The sequence below is a fragment of the Thermobia domestica genome, chromosome 13 (assembly GCF_964235325.1).
Source record: "Thermobia domestica chromosome 13, izTheDome1.hap1.1, whole genome shotgun sequence".
Taxonomy (NCBI): Eukaryota; Metazoa; Arthropoda; class Insecta; order Zygentoma; family Lepismatidae; genus Thermobia; species Thermobia domestica.
In genome coordinates this window covers 144,098,328-144,124,973 of record NC_137466.1, presented here as the reverse complement: position 1 = coordinate 144,124,973, position 26,646 = coordinate 144,098,328, and the positions used below count along the sequence as shown (strand labels likewise).

Genomic DNA, 26,646 nt, shown 5'->3' with positions numbered 1-26,646 from the left:
CAAAAAATGAAATGGAATACTTACAAGAAAATTATCTCTCACACAAAGATCACTATTTCGTATAAAATCCGTTATTCTTTATTAAGTCTTTTATCCTTTGTGGCATTCTATGTACGAGTTTAGCACATTTTGCTTTCAATTCAGCATCGTGATACTACAAATTGTTGATCCCCTCGATCAATTGATGTTTGGTTGTAATGTGCTTCTTCTTTAGCTTTTCCTTCACGAACCTCCAAATGTTTTCAATCGGGTTCATATCAGGATTATTGCCCGGCCACGGAAGAACAGTGACTTCGTTGTCCTCGAGGAATTTTGTCACAGCTTTGGCCCGGTGGCATTGGGCCTCGTCATGCATAAAGATGAATTGTACATCAAACTAATATCCGTAAACGAGTCCAATGGATAATTTTGTGACGATGTGCAGTCTCTTTCTGTTTACTTAGCTCGTTTTATTTCACCATAATGTAGAGATCTACTCACGCTAATACTGTAGCGATGTCACAAAGAAAATATAATCAAATTACACCATGATTTTCATGGGAAAAGGTGGTTTAATCTAGGTCAATGACAACATTAATTCTAAAAAGTAAGTTTATTACATAACTAAGATTGTAATATACAACAACATATAATTGAATGATTCAACAAGAATAATTTGATATTTGATAATTCATTTGATAGTTTGATATCTTAATATAGATCGATTGACAGGCAAGATATTCACATATTTAAGTTATTGGAGATGGAGGATGAAATACAAGTATGCGACAACAGTTCTTAATCTTGAGAGTTTTACGGTAGGTAGACAAATCATTTTGAAGTACTACATGACATTTCTAAACTTGAAATTACTGATACAACAACTGCACATACATACCTTATAGTAGTATTCTTGTAACTCTTAGAAACTTTGGCGATGATTCTGTCAGCTCACAACCTGCGTCTCGAGTCTCGACTCTCAAATCTCCGAAGCTCCGAATGAATAATTTGAGACCTTGAGGTCCCTTTTTATTATTTTGCGAGGGACATACCCAAACCTCGTATCAGTCAGTACATCCGTTTTATCATCTCCACAAATATGGAAACTTATTGCTCTTTTGCATTCTGATTGGCTCTTAGAGACTGCCGCACCCACGTGACACACATGTACGTGCCGACATACGTGGCGTGACACACATGTACATACGTGTACTGTCACAGCCGGAAGAATTCAATAGCATGATTTCTAGACTTATCTATAGATTCTTAACTATTTAACCAATTTCCGCTTATTAATGCGGCGTCACGTTGTCAAAATCATGATTAATGTATCCTGTATGATGATTATGAGTGATCTTCGACAAGTAAACTTCTCACAAAATTGCGCAACAAAAGCAACATCAGTCACCTTCAGAAAGTTTTACGTATTTCCTTTCTCTGTTACTAGCTTGCGGCAAGGCAAGAGAGAAAAAGTCTTTTAAAATGCATATTAATTCAAAATGATCTTTTCAATTCCTTCAATAAAGAGCAATATAACCATATTTTTGGATTCAGCGTCACGTTTTGTGAATAGTATAACAATTAAATGAGAAATCAAAAGATGAAAACGGTTCCTACGAAAATCAAAATTTTGACTTTTGAAGCTTATTAGCACAGAAAAATGTAAATAACATTCAGCCAATTTTTTCATGGACTGCAATCAATACCAGAACAGTTCTATCAGTCCTTAGTAAACTGAAACCTTTAAACAATGAGGATTTCTATGGATTTTCTAATAACTTGTTAAAAAAATAAATGATGTTATAATTGAACCTTTAATTTACCTATTTAACTGGATACTTTTAGGGAAAATCTTCCCTGACTGCCTTAAATTGACAACAACTGTAGCCATACATAAGAAAAGCGATAAAAGTAAACCTAATAACAATCGTGCTATATCCTTAGTTCCAATTATATCCAAAGTTTTTGAGTAATGCATTAAAAATCAATTATTAGACTATCTAGGAATAAGTAAACTAATCCACACTTCTCAATTTGGATTCCGACCGGGGTTTCCACGACTAAGGCTGTGAAAAATATAGTAATACATATATTAGACAATTTTGAAAGTAATTTATATATGTATGCTGTACAACACTGCTAGATCTGACAAGGGAGGGTCATGAAGTTGCTCCGCTGAGATCTGGAACATCTTTGACAGTAAATTTTACTATTTCTTTAGGTAGCAATATGAAGAAAGTTAACACTTTCTTTTAATGAGTAGGTTATATACCAAGTTTCATCTCCCTAACTTAAGAGCCTCGTGAAATACAATTTTTGACATACAATTTAAATAGGTGTGGAATGACTCCATGAAATGAGCGGTGGTGCATATACAAGGAGGGTTACACACCAGTAGTCGGAGAAAGAGGGAGGATAATGTCATTTATACATGTCTGTTGTTATAGGCATCTCATAAAATGCCTATAACCACATATACATAACTTTAAATACAAGACCAGAGTTGGCGTGGATCAATGAAAAGTTGACCCACTGACCCACCATGACCCACTCTGACCCACCACCCGCTGTGACCCACTCTGATCCACCATGATCCACCACCCACCGTGACCCACTGTGACTCACCATGACCCACCACCCACCATGAACCACTCTCATCCACTGTGACCTACTCTGATTCACCAAAATCCATCGTCATCAACTCTGACACATGATCCACGGTCTCTTCTCTACTGACTAAAGAGTTTACACTTGTAATAAAACAAGATTGTGAAATTGTCACTAATCGGAGTTTGAATTTTTACGGTCAATCGCTCAAGCACCACTCTATTACCATTCTGTGGATCTGACCTTTACGATATAAAATAGTAAAGTGTTTGTCAGTGAGGAAATTGAAGCATTTTGAGGTGGGGGGAAATTAGTGTGTGCCTAAAATATACTTGTACTAAGAGAGTATTCTTGCAAGTGTTAATTTCTCAACGCATTCCGAAAGAAACTTCTATTCGCAGGAAAATAACCCTGTACAATATGGAAAAGGTTATGATTTCTCAGTTCACAGTATTTTTCTCCAAAAGACGAAAAATCAGTTTTTCATAGCATATAAAAGTGTTCGGGTAACCTCTGTGAGAGCATCTCCACAAAGTATGCTCATAATTGTAATTTGTGTAATCACTAAAACACCACGGTAAATTTAAGCTACAAATATGCATAATTGCAATTATTATGAATATTTATTCAAAGTAGTTTACCTTTTAGTTTATAAAAAGGAAAGAAGAGACTTATGAAAAATTAGGTACAAAGTTGAATAACACAATAAAATTAGTAATACAAGTATACATTTTCCATAACTCGTAATTTTCCACCTTAAAACAAATCTCAAATCGGGTTTATTTCCTGTTGGCCTCCAGGACTTTTTCGTGGTAAATCATCCGCAGCGGAATGATGTCCATCCTTCAGCCAAGAAATAACTAGCTCGTCTACTTTGAGCTTGTCTACCGGTTTGCCATTAACATTGATGAACAACAAGTTAGACAATGTTTGAGCACTTAGTGTGTTTCTAATATCAGTCATCTGTAAATTCATACGGGAAATCCCCATTTGTTGCACTCTGTCGTGGAAATTGATAATACTTCTACCCGATTTCTGCAACTCCTCATCGACAATCTGCTTGTTAGACTTACATCTGATAACGATTTTTCTCGGTCAGTTTTGAAATACTCGGCAAGAAGTATCACCTCTCTATCACCATACAACATCTTTTCTATATCGACCATTTCAGTTGGCAATGTCGACTCATGGAAAACAGAAACTTCATCTACCACACCTTTGATAGGGAATCTTGTGCTTAAATTATAAATTAAAACCTGATAAACTCATGATTTCTTATTTGTTTATAAATTTAATTTTTGTAATTACACATGAAGGTTTAATGTCATCACCAAGTTCCCTTCCCCCTTAGGAGGCAAAAGGGAACAAGGTTCCAGGGAAGTGTTCAGAGGTGCCTGGGAATTTCCTCCTTCTTCCCCTTCAATTACCACACTGCTGTTTGTCATGGGCCAAATTACGATGTCTATTTAAATTAAATTATCATAGTATAATTATTTCCTTGTTGAATTATCGATACTTTTCAGCGGAAAAAGGGATGAAGTTTGAAAGTCCCAAATCAAGGTAAGTAGACCAACGTAAAGGAAAAAGAAAAGTGTAAAATTTCCCATATAATTATACATACAATCCAAACCTGAAATTTCCGTGTAATAAGCTTACATTACAAATTTTATGTCTATTTTTCTCACAACTTTATGAGTTGTTTGCCCTGTGCTATAAGCGTTCCACATAATGTTACTTTCTAAAATAAAATAATGTTACTTCCTTAAAGGGTATTTGGCTAGTGTTGGTACATAAAATAATAAGTATCTTAAACTATCTGGAATTGTACTATAAATCAAACTAATGTGTTCACTCTGATGTATAACCAGAACTCTTTATTCTACCTTTTAATCGTATCCCTGTTATTAAATCTTTTCACATGAATCTCTTTTGAATCCAACTAAGTCATATACTTATATAATCTTTTTACTCTGTGTCCTTACGACATATATCTTCATACATCTTGTTTCTTGCTAATCTTGTTTATCTTAACCACCTTCGACTATTTGACATTAGCCTTAGGTACATCGGCATGTGCAAACTTTTGTGACATTTCCTGCCAATACATAATTAACATAAGCTTCAGCAATTATTATAGTAGAAAGCAATGGATATATGAAGCAAAGCACCGTATTTTTTGTTTCTGAATTTTTTTAAGTAATATCGATCGTTTTTGATCATTTTTTGGAAACCAACTCACTATCAATTTTCCATATATAGAATGCCTCCCCCCATAAAGGAAAATTTAAAAAATGCTAGGACACATTCTAACGGCTTGCGAGATACTCAAATTTTTTTCGCAAAAATTCGGATCCTCACTACCTCCTTAGGATATTAGTCTTCTCAAATGGGTCGGGTTACGGGTCGGGTCGGGTCAGGTCAACTCGGGTCGGGTCAGTCGGGTCAGCTCGGGTCGGGTTGTCGGATCGGGTCAATCGGGTCAGATCGGGTCGGGTTATCGGGTCGGGTCAGTCGGGTCAGCTCACTTTGGTCAACTGAGTTTAGATTGAGCTTAAACTCGGCTGGAGTCGAAAGCAGCTGTTTTTCACTAGCTGCCTAATTAAAAATAGCAATTTTCAATTGATTTTATAGAAGCCATAAATCTATTTTGAACACTTGCAGCTAGTGTTTTTATGGTAAATGCTTATTTTTGTACTTGTGTGTACTTTACTTTGTAAATGTGGAAGATTGATTTTACCAATCGACTGTAATATTAATATCTACGCCAATATGGAGTCTGGATTTAGAACAAAACTAGAAGTTGTATAACACGTTGCTGCCAAGGGTGAATTTTGTTGTTCACCGGTAGAGTGCCAAGCGTACTTACTTACATTATTCTTGTTTTGTTCATATTTTTTAAACATAATATTAATATTGAAACATAATCTAAGGCATGGTAGTGAATCCGCGTGCATAAAAGTTGGGGGTCCGATCGGACCTACCTGTGTATATTTTGTTTATGGGCAAGGGGATAAATTACAGTTGAACTGGCAACTCTGTTAGAAAGTTATTTGTTTATTAGGCCTACTACATGTGCAGAAGTGAGAAGTGTGGATATATTCATCTTGCTTTTAGTACTAATAAGTAATATCTTTGTGCAATGAAAAACGAAGAAATATGCGCAGAACTCGATCTCATTAGTAATAGCAGTGTAGTGATCTAGACTTTTCTGAAAATTCAGCAAATGACAGGGACACTGACATCTTGTGAAAATAAATTAGAATAAATAATGAATCCATTGTTAAACTTTTTAACATGTCACTGAAAAAGCAAAACATAGGTCCGATCGGGTCTACAAAAGCAACAAATGCTTGTTACTTGGTATTTAGCGCCCCTAGCGGCGTTAATAATCAATAGCAAAGACCAAAACCTACATGTGTAATAAAAACACTACAGTTCAATAACAGTAGAGACAGGATTTAACAATACAAGTACTCTAACGTCAATTCGACGAATTAGAAATTGTGGGTCCGATCGGACCTACAAGAACATTTTCTTAGATCACTCCAGTAGGTCCGATCGGACCCACATGGCAGCTATCGTGTTAAGCAAGGCTAAAAGAAAGATTGGATATGGACAACCAAGCCCAAGCAGGGCTGCGGTGGCTCAGTGGTAGAGAGTTCATCTCTGGTGCATGGTGTCCATGGTTCGATCCCAGCTTGTGCTAAGTAGGATTTGTGGTGGAGAAACGCCGTGTAGTGGGTTTTCTCGGGGTTCTGTTTCCTCCCACTTTCTTCATTCCACCATTTCATTCATTTCTCATGGTTACCGTATCCCTTAGCCTCGGTGCAGAATCGAGGGACCTTAAACTGAATATTTCATTTTATTTCACCAAGCCCAAGGACATCGATACAAGACCAAGATAAAGATTGGATATGCAAGACGAATTGCATAGTAATCTTGCTCTTGGCCTTGTTTTGGTGATCACCAAGTAGCGATGAGCATATTTTCTTGCTTTCCGTATAGTATGAAAGACCATAATCAAAATCACACTTGGTCTTCATTTGTACCGATGAGGCGAGCATTCTTGGCTCTTGTATAGCATGAAAGACCACCAAAATTACGAAATGCAGGACCAAGACTTGACTGCAAGACAAAGAATAAGACGCAGTATTGATGACCAAGACCCAGGGAGCGAATTGTTTGAATTTCATTTGTTGGGCTGAAAGTAATGAAATAAAATTAGTACTTTGTAATTAAATATCATACTGTATTTTTAAATTTTAAATTACAAAATTCGTATTATGTATCTTCTTACGTGCAACTATATATACTGTAAAATACGTTGTAATTACCAAGAAAGAAAAATCAAAGTGGCATGGGTCCCGGAATCATAAGAACCTATTTTGGAATGAAAGTTGAAGGCTTGGAAAAAATTACAGGTGTTCTCCTGTTTCCTCAACCCTTATCATTGTAGTTAAACGATTTCCTTTTGTCTCGCCAAGAGACTCTTGCTATTGCCTTGCGAGAAGACCCCCTGCCGTCTAAGCAGGTGAGAACACTGACCTTGAATAAAAAATTCGTCACATAGAACTAAAGCAAGAAAAAAAAAATAAACTTCTCCCACGTCGGACATTGGTATCAGTTATAAAAAGAAATAACCAAACCTCAAAAGTGCCAAATATTCATTAAGATGCATATACAAATCCACCTCTTGATCTAGCTAGTGGTTAACGTGTAAGACTTCGGTACACGTGGTCCGGGTTTATTTCCCAATGGGAGTGCATTTTGGCGTTCACCCAGTGTCGTGACCTAGTGCTCTCAAACGGTTCGGGTTGACCCTACCCGACCCGACCCGACTCGGATCGGGTCAGATCGGGTCGGGTCGGGTCAATCGGGTCAGCTCGGGTCAGGTCAATGAGGTCGGATCACGGTTCGGGCCAGTCGGGTCGGGTCGGGTCAGTCAATTCGGGTCACGGGTCGGGTCGGGTTGGTCTTCAACCCGACCCGACCCAATCCGTTGAGAGCACTATAGGATATGTATTAAAATGAAAGCAATATAACATCCCAGTCTGGATTAAGGCCTAACTATATACCAAAAGTTATTTCATTTGAGTTTGCAATTTGGCCGTGATGATCAGGCATAAATAGTTACATGCAATTTTTTATGTAATAATTTATATATTACAGTGATTCAAAAATGTATTTTTCCAGTAGTTAGCTCCTCTAAAAACTTACAGGTCTCGAAAGCCAAGTAGTAGTATAAGTCCTATTGTTACAATTACACATATCAATATCCAAAAGTGCATGAAGTTCTTTTCTCACTTAGATATAGTCTACTCACCTTAGGTAAATAGACAGAAACAAATAGAAAAGGAAGGGAAATGAAGGTCTGAAAGTAAAACGCAAATTTACCAGTCTTCAGAAGATACTGTCTACAATGCAGTGAGCAGAGTGAGTCGGTAGATCAGACTGAGTCGGTGGGTCACAGTGGGTCATGGTGGGTGATGAGTCACAGTGAGTCACGGTAGGTGGTGGGTTGCTGTGAGTCATGGTAGGTGGTGGGTCAGAGTGGGTCACATGCTGTTGACCCACAACCCACTGACCTACCCAGAAAACTTGACCCACTGACCCACTCCATCTCTGCATAAGACATAATTTTGAAATTAAAATACTTGAAACAAAAGCGTTGCTTTGTATATATGGATGGATTAGAGTTTAGCGTCGGTTTTGGCAGCAGGAAGCGTTGTTTTAGGTTTGATTCTAGAAGACAACAACGGTGTTTTACCAGTATATCTGTAATTTCAGGTGAGCCACGTTAAACACACCTTGAAAAGTTACTAAGAAAAAATGTACATATCGACAAAGCTTCACATGATATGCAAATTATTTTGAGTATTTTGAGTATTTGTATTTGAGTATTTGTTCACTTATTTTCGTAATAAAATAAGTTTTTTTGGAGAAGAACTGACACCTTGAAACGTTTGTCCGGTTGCCCGGCGGACCAGTCCAACCCTGATTGAAACCTTCTTCCTCAGTATTCTATTCGTATTTTCATAAATTTTGGAGAGGTATGTGCTAACTACGTTCAAAAACCCATTTCAATCGGTTTAACCGTTTCCTCGTGCAAAAAAGATTTATAACGTTCATTCCCTTTCATATAGAACAGGGATTCTCAACCATTTCCACTGACGCACCACCATAAGTCGTACATACCACCCAGCAGCGGCTGGTGTACCACAGGTATAAAAACCATGATATATATATATATATATATATATATATATATATATATATATATATAGAGAGAGAGAGAGAGAGAGAGAGGTATTCTGGGATAATTATGAATTGGTTGGAGATATAATAGATTGACATTAATTTTTATCTATTAATTGACTAAACTTTTAATGAAATAAGCTTTTAAATTAAAGTGCCAATCGAGCGCTTAAATTAAAATCTACATGTAGTAATGATGATTATAGCAGGTGATTGTTTTTGTGGTGAATTATGTTTTAGCTGTGGTTATAGTTGTAATAGAACTGTCTATAGGGAGCTAATAGAGTGCCTAATAGAACAGTTTTTTATTAGTATTATTACTCAATATTCTATTTATTTATTTATTTATTTTTACGTATCAGTTAACTATCAGTCTGAATACCAAAGTTCAGTTTCAATGTGAAATAAATTCAATACATCCTCAAAGGATGGGTTTGAGTGTTTGAACACCTGTATTTATTCAACTGTTATGGTAGATGCATTATGTTTGAAGGATTCTTCCTATTCAACTGTAACTAATTTCTTCTTTCATTCAATAGGCGAAATAACAATGAATTTCTGTTTATTTCTTTCAAAATATTTGTGACTGTGACATTTTATATTATCTTGTAACACTGTACTTTGGTCCTAGTTCGGTTGCGCCATTTCTTGTTACACTGTGGGTTCCGGTATTGGAAGCCAAGTTTGGTAATGATAATGCTATTGTCTCGGGCGCTAAGTTTTGCAACGATAGAAAATTACTAATAATTAAAGGAAAATTTCTGCTCGGGCTGCCAAATAGAATTACTGCGTGATATTACGAATAAGCAGATCTTACGTATTTGGGCGACGAAGAATATGAAACGTATTGTTTTAGGAATTCGATTCCTTATCTCTAATTTGCATATTTAATCTGAACTAGAATGAATAATTAAGGCACTCACGGATGAGCCTAATATGCATCAGAGAAATGAATACCTGACCTTGTACTTGAAAAGTGAATGGTATTGATGAGCGACAACTCATCTGCCTATTACACAAATAAAAAAAATGAATGAGAGTTTGGAGAATTGAAGTTGACTCCACGGGGCTCGAACTTCAGTTCTCCAAGGTAAAGATACAGTTTTGCTAAGATGGTTAGGAATTAAAAAAAAATGATATATATAACGAAAGATGACCTAAGTCTAATCGATCCTGTTTTCCCCATAACGGTGTCTCCAAGGCGCTAGGAAAACAGGTGCGTAGTTAATAGTTAAGTGATTTAAACATGCGGAGCAAAAATCTCACAAGCTGCAAAGCTGAAAGAAAGATTTTTCGCTAATGGCTTGTTCAGTTGGCTACACTGACTATCACTCTGTCACCGAAGTGTGTGGAGATAGCAAAAATAGTTTAAAAAAAGCAACAAATAAGGAAAGTTTAATTTAAAGTTAAAAAAAAATGAGTTAATTTAGATAAAAAATTTCTGATGGTCAATGTAACCGTATTTCAACTTTTTCAGTTCTTCTAGGTATGCTAATACCGGTTAAAGAAATAGGCATATCTTTGAAATAATAACCACATAAATGCTTTGGTTCTAACGTCAAATAGACTTTTAATAAATTTAACGAGAAATAAGGTGATATCTACAAAAATCAACAAGAAAGTTAATTTGGATTTACAAAAAAAAAATGAATTAATTGACTTTACTGAAAATGAATCAGACTTTTGACTGTTTTGACCAAATAATATGATTTCTCTTAACACATTCTTCACTGTACAACGTAATATTCAAATTATTCAATCTTGACTGTAAAATTTAGCAACAATCTATTTCTACTCAACTAAACTGACAATATTCGATTCTTTATAATTACTATGACGTAGTTATACAAACAAAAATTTCTATTAAACTGAATATTAATTAGCAAAATGATTTATTGTTTTCCCCATAGACATAAACGACTATTAAGTAATTCGCCCACAGTTACTCCTCTTTTTATTAATAAAAGAAATGGAAATAAGTTTAAGAATCGGATTGCGGAATGAAAGAATTAATGGTTTATGTTGCTTGCAAGACTTACTGGAGAAATAGTTTAGAAGCGATAGTATGCTTTTGAGAAAATTTAGTGCACTGTTTCTAATGAACTCTACTGAATTTTCAATATTAAAAAATTTGCATAAACCAAACATAGCTTTGTATACATATTATATCAGTTGGAAAATAATACCATTCACAATAAAAATCGTTACACAACACTAACTACACAAATATTTCATATCCAAATGCACTACACAGAAATATATATATATATATAGTACTACTATTATTATAATTTGGCCAATTGATCAAAATAATTACATTGTCGACGCTTTCTGATTTTCTCAGTGATTCCTTCTTTTGCAAATAAACGTTTCTCCATAGCTATGGACCCTATCTGCGTTCGTTGCTCAGATAGGTACCTCCGAAGGGATTTACTCGAGTATCTTAAATTTGTTTACCTTATTTACGAGACTCTAACGATATTACGGGATAAGAGTGTTTACACTTATTTGTCTGAAACTTACTCAACATAGCACGTCTTTGGAACCTTTATATTGATTGTTTCTTTTAAGAATGAGTATAATAAAAATTGACAAGTTACAATAAAATCATATTAAGCCTGTTTACCGCTCTGACACATATTTCCCTAACACAACCTATACAAATGTTAAAATTTGAAAAACTAGACTTTGACGCTAAATCATAGTTTACTCAAAACAGAAATTACATTACATTCACACATCTTAAACGCGATTTATGTTTAAAAGAGAAATAATTCATACTTGATATAAATAAATACTGGATTGCATATAAATGATTATAATGACGGCTTCAAGGATCTAAATATTGACACATTACGATTACAAATAAATGCATGATTGAAGATCAAATCAATGTATACAAATTTCACTAGTAAAATAATCAAAAATTTTATGGTACTTATTCAAGAATGAAATTAACAGTTCCTATATCAGTGAATTAATTTTGGAAATGCAACCAAGGCATTAGGCTATTTGTTTACTTCTTTTAAAAAGAAAGAAAAAAAAATGCTCTAAATGTTTACGGACAGTTCCGTATGAATAAACAATGTCCCGAAGTTTCTAGAAAAAGGTGAGTATGGAGATCACGAATCACGGAAATATTGGCCATAGTCCTTCTTCAATAAAGAAAATAGCAGAATACTTTGTCCTACCTTAATAAGTCCTTCCGCTTATATTTCCACACTTCAGAAGAAAACTGCACTGTACTTAACTGACCGTCACAATGCTTCCTAATGTCCCTTCTCAGACCCCGCTGTCCTCTGGATTCAACTCCCGGAGAAGAGGTCCTCGTTTGTCTGAAGCGTCTGGGTCTTCCTGTGGCAAGGCATCTGTCTCGAGTATTGGGGATCGAACCCGTGTCTCCGTCCTTCATCTCCATGTTGTTGAAATGCAACGATGCGTCACTTATCAAATCCATCTGCACTTAAATTTCACTCGCACAGTTTATATATATATCCGCCATACATCGCACTACTTTTCCTGTCTTTGCACTTTATGCGGGAAATCAACGTATATAGAATCACAGACTCACTTCAACATCACCATTTATGTAGCGTTACCGTAAGATGATAAGAATTATCTGTCGATGTTTTAAATATTTGTATAAATAATCTTGTAACGACGAAGTTGCTGTGGATAACGCGTGATTTAAGTAACTGGCTGCTAACGGGTGTCTAGCTAGCCATTTTTCTGAAATTTAAACACTTAAATATATATATATATATATAGGTACATATGAGTTGACGTACGCTTATGAATCGCGTGTTGGTGATGTTTTCACGATGAAGTGTCGACTTAGAGTAACCTCTCTTCCGTGTAGGCGTTCTCCCAGCTTTCTTTATTTTTTTAAAAAAAATAGACGCTTCATTCTTCTCTTTGTGAATTTTGAATTTCGGATTCTGATTCGCCGCTTTAAGTTCGTGACACCATTTCCCAAAAATCGGTTGATAATTTGGCTTGGGTTTCTAGCGTCTGTTCTGGGCTCGTACGTGATGTTAAAGAGTTTCATAAGCACTTGCGAAGATTGTAGATAAAAAATTTTGGTTCCTGTGTGTCTGTGACGTGATATTTGCGATATCGAGGTACTTAGGTAGTGCGACAGTATGGCTGGAGTAACAGTAGCAAATTCCATTACCGTTTACTGGCGAGGTAGAAAACTGGGTGGTCTATTAGTGCGGTTACCGTCTTATGTTTTTTTTTTCTTTCTGAAAAGCAGAGAAACTTCTTTACCTGGGACAAATGAAAGAGGTTGCTTGGTTGCTAAATGAAACAAAATAAAATTTTCCTTGACTTTTTAAAAATAAATTGAATTTACATATAAATATGTTTTAATTTGAATATAAGAACAATTAATTGAGTGTGTGAGCGTAATTGTCACAATACCCCCCTCCCAAGATGTAGCAAGTGCTGCAACAGAGTGAAGCACGGCTGCATCTAAGGAGAAGTAACATTTGATAAATATAAAAGTTCAAATTTTGACAAAAAGTACAAATACATGAAAATCCTAACCCTAATCTATGTTGAAGAAGAAAATTTATAAATTCACCATAAATCCGAACCCTAATGTTAAAATTTCGTGCAAGCTGAGAGAGATAATCTCAATCTAGATGAGAGGTCTCAGGTATTGAGTTGTTGGTCAGTTCAAGCTGCTGGACACAAGCTTATGAGGCATGTTTTAAATAATATGACCTTATTCTTAATTGTCTCTTGGAGTTCTTCTTTATTTTCTCTGCGCGGTATACGACTTCTTATATTTCTTCCAAAGTGCTGGCTGCCCTAGGTAACAAAACAACAAAACAACAATATTAAATAATCTTCAGCGTCTTGTATCATCGGAAAAGAGAGCATTGGTACAGAGGGTGGCATGGAGCTTCAATTCCTCCATGTGCGAGGGCAAGGCCACTGCTCGCACTTTTGCTTTTATTCTTCGGCCATGATTTTTCTTCAGTAACATAACTTTAAAATATAAGGAGAGTAAAATGATAAAGGCAAAGTTCCATGTCGCGAACATCCAATTGTGGGAACTTGCAAACATCTTGGTGGAATTGTCATCTGCTCGCAGCTCGTAGCTCACTATTCTTTGGCTCGGCGCGTTTTCGCAGGTATCATCACCAAGGCGAAGGGGTGCGTTGAGTCTCTGCTCTAAACGCAAAACTCCACTTCAGAGAGCTCAAATCGGGAATCCATCTCTACCGATTGCTCCGTATACAGGCACTTCTTCGTGCATAACAAAAATTATATCTCCTGGGCCGGTTTCAATGCTGGGTTGCGCACATTGGTGAACATCTTTTTCCAATCTTCCTCTGTAATTTTGATTGCCTCACATCCGATATCTGAAATAAAGTTAAAACAAATGCTGGTAAACAAATTCATTTCTGGGCATTATGCTTCCATATAGTACATATTCTTATTCTTTATATTTAACTTCTAGGGTTAGCCGCTTGGACAAGAGATGCAGGTACATTCAACTGGGTTGTGCCATAGATAAAATTCTCTTATATTTCTTTCATCAGTTTCCTGCTAAGTTTTCTTTCTTCGCGCTACTACTTTATTCTTGACTTATACTTTTCTTGCAGTATATTCTCGCAATTTTTCTTTACTTCTTGCCTACAATCATTGTATTTCTGTACTTCCATTAGTTTTCATGCCATTGTGTATCTTAGTCTGTTTTCCAGCAAGCTGTCACGTAACCTCGACTCGAACCTGGACCGTTGGAGTCAATTTTTAGTATGCAACTGTCATAGCCGGGTGAATGGTGACAATGCCGATACCATTCTTGTCATTTTCCAGGCTTTCCTTGATACAATGTGAATAATACCAATTGTCATTGCTCATTTCCTGAGTGCTCACCACTTTCCTATTGGCAATCAATGTATCCTGTTGGCCACTTTTACATTCTGCTTCTGACTTGTGGTCTTCTCTGGTGCCTTCATCATGAAAATAACTTCTTGGCGGATTTGCTTCGTTCTGCCAGTTATCGTCACTTATCTCCTGTGTCTCTACTGCTCTGGCCTGACTGTGTATATCTTGCCGGTCACATGGACTTCTCTGGCCGTTGTAAGTTCTCCATGAATCTGGGTCCTCGAACTCAAGTACTCCTTTTCCTTCTGCATTTCTGGAGTCTTCTGCCCATTTTCTCCGTGTCTTCGGGTGATTATTCCTCCTGACATAGTTATGGCTGCGTTGCCATCCAGCACGTTTGTCGTGGAAACCTTTCATTCTTGTATTTTTGTTTCGTCTTGGTTGTATTCTTGTCCTCCCAGGGATCATTCTTCCACGCAGTTTACGTTTGCTCTTGAATTTTGGAGCGTTCACAGCGTTGGAAACACTTGTGCTTATCTTTACAGGTGCGGGGGTTTGTTTGGCTTCCTGGTGTGTATCCTGCACAATTGCTTCTGATGGAAGTTCCTCCAGTACTTCCGTGTTCGACTTCTCGTGTTCGTCCAGCCTCCTGGCTTGCTCCTGTCGTTTCCTCGAGAGGTATTCTGCCAAATGGTCTTGTTTTTCCATGAGCTTGTCAAGTTTTCTATTTTGTTTTTCTCTAAATTCTTCGTTTTTCTTGTTCTGTTCTTCTATAATCTTCCTCAGTTCTTCTCTAAATTCTTCGTTTTTCTTGTTTTCTTCTTTTTGTTGTCTCATTAACTCATGTAACGCTGATTGTAACGCTGATAGAAAAGATTCCTGAAAATCGCCATTAGTGCTGTTCGGCCTGTGATGCTGTTGAATGTTGTCTCTACTTCCTTGAGTGACATCATTTTCCATAACTGGACTTGTATCCCTCTGGTCACCACATTCAGGACAATTTCGAGCCTCATCAGTGGGATCCAAATCCTGTTCCCATAGGTCACGTCCACACGTGCGACAACGTGCTTCTTCCATTGCAGACATCCTGTTTCTTGGTCGTTGCCTCAAGGTAGATGGCCTCAACTGTGGCATCTGCAAGTAGACTTAAATAACTGGATTGTCAGAATGATTCTTATTAAAATTTGTCTAAAATTAATTCTAATTATCTGACCTATGCTGTCAATCACTCTAAACTTCGTACTCTAAGTTCACCTTAATACGCAAAAATATTACTATTTCATCAATGTAGCATGCCAAGCTACTTTAGCACCACACGTTTTCCACAACAACTTAGTTCATTCTTGTTTTTTTTTTTTTTTTTTTTTTTTTTTTTAACTATATTCATATGGATATTTATGTGTATATACAAATAGTGTATTAATTAACAGATACCATGTCTAAAACACAATAATATGTAAGTAATAAAATGCATGTGTAAATAAAAGTATTAAATCTGACCTATTCTAAACCTATATCTATATATGAATATATAATTATGTTAATACTAATGTTATTCACTAGAAACACACTTAGCTAAATTTATGCATCAATATGCCAAGAATTTGCATGTTCACTTATATTAGTCGCTTACCTGGTGCATTACCTTTTTGTTTTCTTCTTTCCTTCTTTTCTTCTCTTTTTTTTTTAACAAACAAAATGGTGTATCTCTTTTCTCTTCCAATCACATAAACCACCAAACAAACATGAGGTAAGAACAATTATTATTATTATTATTATTATTATTATTTACGCATGTGCTGAAATGAAATAAAATTGGTTGCGAGGGGGAGTAGAACGCTTAATCGTTCCCTACGGGTAATCTCGAAATAATGATTCTTTGAATACAAAGTTACCTAATTTCCTATCACGCTTCCCATTCTTAATTTTAGTATTACGTAATAGACTTGATTACTGTTTTCGTTCGCTGTTCGAAATTTACTATGTATGCTTCTCCAAACTAAATTTCCTACTTTTTTTTTTTTTTTTTTTTAACGCTTACTACGCTTTTCGGTCCTGAAATAAAATTAACTACGCATGTTGGTCCTTCAAATAAGATTAACTACGCATTCGGGTCCTTTAAATAAAATTAACTACGCATTCGGGTCCCTGTTCGGGAAGCCATTTCTTGTAACATTGTACTTTGGTCCTAGTTCGGTTGCGCCATTTCTTGTTACACTGTGGGTTCCGGTATTGGAAGCCAAGTTTGGTAATGATAATGCTATTGTCTCGGGCGCTAAGTTTTGCAACGATAGAAAATTACTAATAATTAAAGGAAAATTTCTGCTCGGGCTGCCAAATAGAATTACTGCGTGATATTACGAATAAGCAGATCTTACGTATTTGGGCGACGAAGAATATGAAACGTATTGTTTTAGGAATTCGATTCCTTATCTCTAATTTGCATATTTAATCTGAACTAGAATGAATAATTAAGGCACTCACGGATGAGCCTAATATGCATCAGAGAAATGAATACCTGACCTTGTACTTGAAAAGTGAATGGTATTGATGAGCGACAACTCATCTGCCTATTACACAAATAAAAAAAATGAATGAGAGTTTGGAGAATTGAAGTTGACTCCACGGGGCTCGAACTTCAGTTCTCCAAGGTAAAGATACAGTTTTGCTAAGATGGTTAGGAATTAAAAAAAAATGATATATATAACGAAAGATGACCTAAGTCTAATCGATCCTGTTTTCCCCATAACGGTGTCTCCAAGGCGCTAGGAAAACAGGTGCGTAGTTAATAGTTAAGTGATTTAAACATGCGGAGCAAAAATCTCACAAGCTGCAAAGCTGAAAGAAAGATTTTTCGCTAATGGCTTGTTCAGTTGGCTACACTGACTATCACTCTGTCACCGAAGTGTGTGGAGATAGCAAAAATAGTTTAAAAAAAGCAACAAATAAGGAAAGTTTAATTTAAAGTTAAAAAAAAATGAGTTAATTTAGATAAAAAATTTCTGATGGTCAATGTAACCGTATTTCAACTTTTTCAGTTCTTCTAGGTATGCTAATACCGGTTAAAGAAATAGGCATATCTTTGAAATAATAACCACATAAATGCTTTGGTTCTAACGTCAAATAGACTTTTAATAAATTTAACGAGAAATAAGGTGATATCTACAAAAATCAACAAGAAAGTTAATTTGGATTTACAAAAAAAAAATGAATTAATTGACTTTACTGAAAATGAATCAGACTTTTGACTGTTTTGACCAAATAATATGATTTCTCTTAACACATTCTTCACTGTACAACGTAATATTCAAATTATTCAATCTTGACTGTAAAATTTAGCAACAATCTATTTCTACTCAACTAAACTGACAATATTCGATTCTTTATAATTACTATGACGTAGTTATACAAACAAAAATTTCTATTAAACTGAATATTAATTAGCAAAATGATTTATTGTTTTCCCCATAGACATAAACGACTATTAAGTAATTCGCCCACAGTTACTCCTCTTTTTATTAATAAAAGAAATGGAAATAAGTTTAAGAATCGGATTGCGGAATGAAAGAATTAATGGTTTATGTTGCTTGCAAGACTTACTGGAGAAATAGTTTAGAAGCGATAGTATGCTTTTGAGAAAATTTAGTGCACTGTTTCTAATGAACTCTACTGAATTTTCAATATTAAAAAATTTGCATAAACCAAACATAGCTTTGTATACATATTATATCAGTTGGAAAATAATACCATTCACAATAAAAATCGTTACACAACACTAACTACACAAATATTTCATATCCAAATGCACTACACAGAAATATATATATATATATATAGTACTACTATTATTATAATTTGGCCAATTGATCAAAATAATTACATTGTCGACGCTTTCTGATTTTCTCAGTGATTCCTTCTTTTGCAAATAAACGTTTCTCCATAGCTATGGACCCTATCTGCGTTCGTTGCTCAGATAGGTACCTCCGAAGGGATTTACTCGAGTATCTTAAATTTGTTTACCTTATTTACGAGACTCTAACGATATTACGGGATAAGAGTGTTTACACTTATTTGTCTGAAACTTACTCAACATAGCACGTCTTTGGAACCTTTATATTGATTGTTTCTTTTAAGAATGAGTATAATAAAAATTGACAAGTTACAATAAAATCATATTAAGCCTGTTTACCGCTCTGACACATATTTCCCTAACACAACCTATACAAATGTTAAAATTTGAAAAACTAGACTTTGACGCTAAATCATAGTTTACTCAAAACAGAAATTACATTACATTCACACATCTTAAACGCGATTTATGTTTAAAAGAGAAATAATTCATACTTGATATAAATAAATACTGGATTGCATATAAATGATTATAATGACGGCTTCAAGGATCTAAATATTGACACATTACGATTACAAATAAATGCATGATTGAAGATCAAATCAATGTATACAAATTTCACTAGTAAAATAATCAAAAATTTTATGGTACTTATTCAAGAATGAAATTAACAGTTCCTATATCAGTGAATTAATTTTGGAAATGCAACCAAGGCATTAGGCTATTTGTTTACTTCTTTTAAAAAGAAAGAAAAAAAAATGCTCTAAATGTTTACGGACAGTTCCGTATGAATAAACAATGTCCCGAAGTTTCTAGAAAAAGGTGAGTATGGAGATCACGAATCACGGAAATATTGGCCATAGTCCTTCTTCAATAAAGAAAATAGCAGAATACTTTGTCCTACCTTAATAAGTCCTTCCGCTTATATTTCCACACTTCAGAAGAAAACTGCACTGTACTTAACTGACCGTCACAATGCTTCCTAATGTCCCTTCTCAGACCCCGCTGTCCTCTGGATTCAACTCCCGGAGAAGAGGTCCTCGTTTGTCTGAAGCGTCTGGGTCTTCCTGTGGCAAGGCATCTGTCTCGAGTATTGGGGATCGAACCCGTGTCTCCGTCCTTCATCTCCATGTTGTTGAAATGCAACGATGCGTCACTTATCAAATCCATCTGCACTTAAATTTCACTCGCACAGTTTATATATATATCCGCCATACATCGCACTACTTTTCCTGTCTTTGCACTTTATGCGGGAAATCAACGTATATAGAATCACAGACTCACTTCAACATCACCATTTATGTAGCGTTACCGTAAGATGATAAGAATTATCTGTCGATGTTTTAAATATTTGTATAAATAATCTTGTAACGACGAAGTTGCTGTGGATAACGCGTGATTTAAGTAACTGGCTGCTAACGGGTGTCTAGCTAGCCATTTTTCTGAAATTTAAACACTTAAATATATATATATATATATAGGTACATATGAGTTGACGTACGCTTATGAATCGCGTGTTGGTGATGTTTTCACGATGAAGTGTCGACTTAGAGTAACCTCTCTTCCGTGTAGGCGTTCTCCCAGCTTTCTTTATTTTTTTAAAAAAAATAGACGCTTCATTCTTCTCTTTGTGAATTTTGAATTTCGGATTCTGATTCGCCGCTTTAAGTTCGTGACACCATTTCCCAAAAATCGGTTGATAATTTGGCTTGGGTTTCTAGCGTCTGTTCTGGGCTCGTACGTGATGTTAAAGAGTTTCATAAGCACTTGCGAAGATTGTAGATAAAAAATTTTGGTTCCTGTGTGTCTGTGACGTGATATTTGCGATATCGAGGTACTTAGGTAGTGCGACAGTATGGCTGGAGTAACAGTAGCAAATTCCATTACCGTTTACTGGCGAGGTAGAAAACTGGGTGGTCTATTAGTGCGGTTACCGTCTTATGTTTTTTTTTCTTTCTGAAAAGCAGAGAAACTTCTTTACCTGGGACAAATGAAAGAGGTTGCTTGGTTGCTAAATGAAACAAAATAAAATTTTCCTTGACTTTTTAAAAATAAATTGAATTTACATATAAATATGTTTTAATTTGAATATAAGAACAATTAATTGAGTGTGTGAGCGTAATTGTCACAATCTTCTCTGTTACGTTTATTTTTCATCTGTGTCAATAAAGTGATTTCTTTTTAAATGCTGTAGTCTTTGAGATTTTATGGATATGTGTGATATTAACGTATTATTACATTCTTTAGCATAATTAAACATTCTTGTGATACATGTATGTAGTTTACATAAGAGTTTCATAGTCATATATTTTTTAAAAAAAATCCTGAAGACGCAATTCCTTAGAAACTCTAGCATCTTATCTATTGGAAGGATTTCGAGAAACCTATTATATGAATTCTGTCTTGCGATCAAATGTGAAAGAACATAATGGGCACAAGAACAAATTGGAAAGTTGGAAAGAAGTTTGGAATTCATTTATTTTTCTTCTTTTTCAAACATTACCATACCACGAAATATTTCTAATTACGGTTACTATAATCAAAGAATTTATATAATTAAAAACAAAAGAAAAAAAGTTCTTACAAACGAATTATATGACTCAAGGCAGCAGAAGATTTCTTGTAGCAGAAACAAAACCTGTGCACTGAAATTTGTCCTGTTCCAAATGAATTCATCTGGAAAATTTTCGGTCACTTTCTTTAAGATTCTGTTTCACGATACTCTTCCACTTTTATGTTTGCTTATGAGACGAGTGAGAATTTTCATAAGGTACAAGACAGAACAGAACTCTTCCAATAGAAACCAATATGCTTTCCAAGACAGGACACAGCTGCTGTCATAACTGTCATACAGTGTTGTCAATCCTACCGGTTTTTCAGCAAATCTCAACTTTCAACTTTCAACTTACCTACTGGTCTATTGGTGAATTAATATATATATCCTGATATTTAAGCAAGCAGCCGTAGAAGATAGGCTTTCTACTGCAGAAACGTTTCTCCAGAAACTAACAGACATTTAATATATTAATAGACAACTGTTCATGTAATATAAAAATAACACAAAGCTTCTGTGTAAAACGCAATGTTTTTATTAAAATAGCGATATGTTGTGCTTCGCTCAAAGGCTTCGTGTTATTTCTATTTGAATTACTGTAGCAAAGCTAACATGAACCAAATAGTTATAAAGATTTAGTTTCGTCAAATAACTGCACGGATTAGCTGCCACTACTACTATTACTACTACTACTACTACTACTACTACTACTACTAATAATAATAATAATAATAATAATAATAGCTAAAATCACTAAACATTGTTAAATGTAGATGCATATTTAGATTTTTAAAGGAATTTGTTTTATTAATTTGCAGGTGTTAAAGCAGTTCTAATTCAGAAAACAAGAAACCCAGAATGGATATTCTGTCACCCTGGAGAAATCCCTGAAGCCCTTGTTAACCGAATATTAATGAGAGCAAATGCTGAAGAAGCTAGAATTCTGCAAATCCTTAAAGAGGTATTTTAAAAATGTTTTCCTTTAGTCTTAGCGTTCATTTAATTGTTTTTATTGTTATAATTCTTTGTAAGTGTTAATATATATTATATAAATACAGCCAGATAAAAATACATGCTATTCAGAAGCATATTACCACAGATCAACAAGATAGTTAGACAGAAATCTGATGCTCTAACGTCATCAAACTACACTAAGCTTTCATATTATGTTGTCACGATAAGCACAGTCCGTAATTTTTTGCGTTCCTCGTATGTTTATAATGAGAAATTGGGCCAGGAACACAATATTCAGTGTTAAGGTAGATTAAATACCATAAAAAGCCATTCAGTACTTTTTGCAAGTTAGCCATTAAACAACAACAAAAAATTCATTACCTCTACTATTTTGGAACGATATATTTCATACTTTTATTTATTTTCTTCTTATTCCCACAACTCTTTCTAGTGCTTAAAAATAAATAACAATAAAATTCGATGGCTATAAGTTTATATTAACAAGGGTCATCTCCAATGATGTGATAAAACCTCGAGGTGTTCGTACAGTCCTACGGAAGAAATTGTGTAACTGATTACTGTAATAATCCTTTTTAAAAGACATAATTTTTTAAAAAATATTTACCTCTTTCAATAAAACCGCTAAGAAACAGGAAACAATAAAAGCGCTAAAAAGCAGGAAACAATAAAAGCTTTAAAAAGCAGAAAATAATAATAGTAATAAAGCGCATAAAAGCAGAAAATAATTCATTACTATTATCTATAAAAAAATCATGTCTGTGCCAAGCTAAGCACATTATTGTCTAATATAAAATGAATTTGGGTAACAATTTTATTGAACATTAAATTTATTTGGCTCAGCATGGACTTCAAATTTTTTATAGATAATTTTAATAAATTGTTTTCCGCTTTTAAGCTCTTTATTATTATTATTATTTTCTACTTTTATATTTGTTATTTTTTCTTGGAAACAGTCAATGTTAATTTTTTGAATCATTTATTTTCTTCTTTCTAGTGCGATAAAGCACTGTCATTTTTTAAAGTTTATTTAATTTTTTCCATTTTTTCGTCACCTCAGTAGTTAAGTTAGATACGTAAACTAAAGATAATGTATTAATTTCCTATAAAATGGATCGACCTAACCGGAAAAGTTGTAAAAAAAAAAAAAAAAAAAAAAAATACAAAACTTCGACAAAGCTTGTGCTTCTTTGTTATTTTTTGAGGTGCCCGAGAATTATTATCAGATGGACCTGGCACACCTGCCCCGCAAACAGAACGCTGGGAAACAGTAAAACAAGATGGCGGCATCTATGCAGCTTTTGCACCAACGTGCAGTAACGGCGTGTCATTAGATTTCTGTCAGCTAAAGGGTTGAAACAAATCGAAATTCACAGTCGGATGGCAGGGTTGCCAACTTTTCTTAAGAGAAAATCGGGACGGGGCGTTGGAGCCCCCCTCCCGGAAACGACTATAATTACGGCGAGTTGTTGAAAACAATGTATACCAGAGATGCAAATAACCACTCGCCCCGTGCGAGTGGTTCATCAGTGCGGGCGAGTATTTAATATCATACCGAAGGTAAGTCAATGATTTCTATTGTGGGATGTGGGCTAGAAGCTTTTTTTCTTGGGCCAGTAAAATTTTGTTGCTTATTTGCATCCCTGATGTACAGCTGAATAGCACGAACCTGAATGAACCTATTTTTTTCTCACCTACTGGTCATCACTAGGTATAAGCAATATAGGACTATGCAACATATTCAAACGAAAGCAACTGCAATTTATTTAATATAAACAAAGTTTAGAGAGGAAACTGTATAGATTTTTTAATCGCAAATGAATGCTTAAATTGTTAAGAAATTACTGACAAAAAGTATTACTAAAATCAAGTCTTATTCTTTGGCTATCATCATACAACAAATTCAAGCCAAAACAGTTGTACTCGTAATTTATTTAACATAAGAAAACTATATGAAATGTTTGGTTTTCTCAGAAACAAATGAGTTCCTTTAAAGAATGACCAAAACAGACTATCAACTAAATAGGTCCTTTCCTTGGCTATTCCCTTTGGGAATAGCTATAAATTAAAGACAAGCTGCTATTTTTTCATGGGTCAAATTAAAACACGTATTTGTTAAACTGATTCTATACATAAAAGTGTGAGTGTAAAAAAATAAGTTATTGGTTTGTAAAAATATTAATTAACTTTGAAAATCGATAAATCGGGACAATATGCGTCCCGACGAGTGTCCAGTCGGAACGCGGGACAAATCAACCAGAAATCGGGACGGTTGGCAACCCTAGATGGCAGTTTAATATGATGAAAGTTGTTTGAATCGAACACAAGTGTACTGTAATATCACTCACCGTAATACGCCTGTTTTCCTGTATCAACTCATCAACTCTCGCAATGTTGCTCTCCATGACTGCACAGAGCGTGCTGGGCGTGGTGAATCTTCAACACTTGTTACATCCTGTTTGAACTTATCTGCCCACTCGTACACTTGTGAATCGACACAAACAACTTTCACCATATTGCACTGCCATTCGACGATGAATTTCGATGTTTTATTGATTCCTAGCATCTCTTTCACGAGGCAAGTGAGCCAGGTCCATCCTGAGACCTGCACGGGTCGGGCTCAGCCCGAGGCCCGGCCCAGCCCTTGTAATTTCTTTGGGCCGGGCCGGGCCGGGCCGACACTGATTTATGTTCAGGTCGGGCCGCTGGGGCCGATTAATTACAATTCTTTAATAATTATTGACTTTCGTTAAACGATAATTAGAGTAAAGGCAAACATTGAAGAAGTTTGCCCGTGAAAAATGTTACAAAATGAAACTTTTAAAATTTATCGGGCCCGGGCCGAGCTTGGGCCAAGAATTTTAAAAAATTTATCGGGCCGGGCCGGGCTCGGGCCGAAAATCTCAAAAGTTTTCGGGCCCGGGCTGAGCCGGGCCTAGGTACATTCGGGCTGGATTGGGCTCGGGCCGAAAAATTCGACCCGTGCAGGTCTCTAGATCCGTCTAATTATAGTTCTAGGACACCACCAAAAAATAATAAAGAAGCACAAATTTTGTCTAAGTTTTGTACTTTTCACACAACTTTTTAGGTTATTTATTGAATAGCCCTTATACTTATATAATCGGTTTATGCATTACGGAATTATACGTGAACAAATACACTATATTAACGCTATCTTCTGTAGAGGAGTTACATGGTCAAACTCCGAGAACTATAATCAAATTGAATTAAGACAATCCCTTTTTTCTCCCTTGAAGTGAGTTAAAACGGAAAACAAGATTCCTGAGCTTTTGTCACAAACTGAAAAGTGGTAAGTAACTTTAATAGATTTAGAAAGAGCTCTTTATTCTTTAAATTCGATTCCAAAGTGAGATAGACAAACAAGGGAGGTGTTTTTCGAAAGCTAAATGCATTTAATTCCCTTTTTGGAAGCTAAGCATACACACACACAAGCTAAGTTTACCCTGAAGGGCATTATGAAAACTTGATTGTTATGTTGTTCTATAAAGGAAGTTCAGGGTCTGAAATAATAATTTTCGAAACATTTAACGAAATTGTGCACCCAACGAATCCTTTCTTTCTTTCTTTCTTTAATCCACTTGTTCGCATTAACTTAAAATAATAGTAATAATTGTGTTAATTTATAGAGATTCAATACATCGTATGTAGATTGTACAGTAAAAACAGAATAGATCACAACAAATCTTTCACCATAAGGATCTATACGCAGCGGAAATAAAGAACTGTCAGTGTCGTGACCTACTTACTGTAGGTAAGTTTAAATTTAGCTTATAACAAGGTAAATTGATACGTGTGATGGGAAGGTCTCTTTCTAATGTTTCATACGATGCCATCTAGCGATTAGAAATGGAAAATAAGTGAAAGTTAACAATGAAGTTGTTTTCAAAGGCGCTAGATGGCACATATGTATCAAAACCGAGAAGGATGGGAACTGGGAAGTTTGTATTAGCAACACAGACACACTGGGCTCGATCTACTACAGCAATTTTTACAAATCATTTCGATTCTTTTCCTTCTTCGTATTATTATTATTATTATTATTATTATTATTATTATTATTATTATTATTATTATTATTATTATTATTATTATTATTATTATTATTATTATTATTATTGGTAGTAGCAGTATTAACAAGATCATTTATAAAATCAATTGATGCAGCTTTACTGTTCTCGAGACTCATTGTAGCTAAATGGTAAAGCGCTCACATTTGGTGTGTAGGATCTCTGGTTCGTTTCCAGCTCAAGCCAAATGTGCTTTGTGGTGGACAAACGTCATGTGTGTGAGTTTTCTAGTTGTTTGCCCTTTCCACTCATTTTTTTTTTCATTCTACCATTATTATCATCACCGTCTCCTTCAACCTTCGTGCATGATCGTGGGACGTTAAGTGTGTGTTACCATTTTTGTTGTATCGTGATAAACGTTGAAACAGGTACTGAAACTGTAAGTAATAATAAATTTGAAGCACTTCTGGTTTCGGTAGAGTATTGTGGTTAATCATGATATTTTGTCTTGAGTCACTGAAACGTTCACAAAAAATCGCTTCTCGCTATCTGTTACTGTT

The 26,646-nt window shown here is 35.2% G+C and overlaps 1 protein-coding gene across 1 annotated transcript in view; it reads left to right on the top strand.

Annotated features, from left to right (window-relative positions):
- Window positions 1–26,646, top strand: part of LOC145668607 (3-hydroxyisobutyryl-CoA hydrolase, mitochondrial-like) — a 107,980-nt gene that overhangs the window by 64,923 nt on the left and 16,411 nt on the right. Inside the window, exon 4 of the mRNA XM_081736640.1 lies at window positions 21,905–22,047. Within this exon, the coding sequence (XP_081592766.1) occupies window positions 21,905–22,047 (143 nt within the window). The remainder of the gene's footprint in view (window positions 1–21,904; window positions 22,048–26,646) is intronic.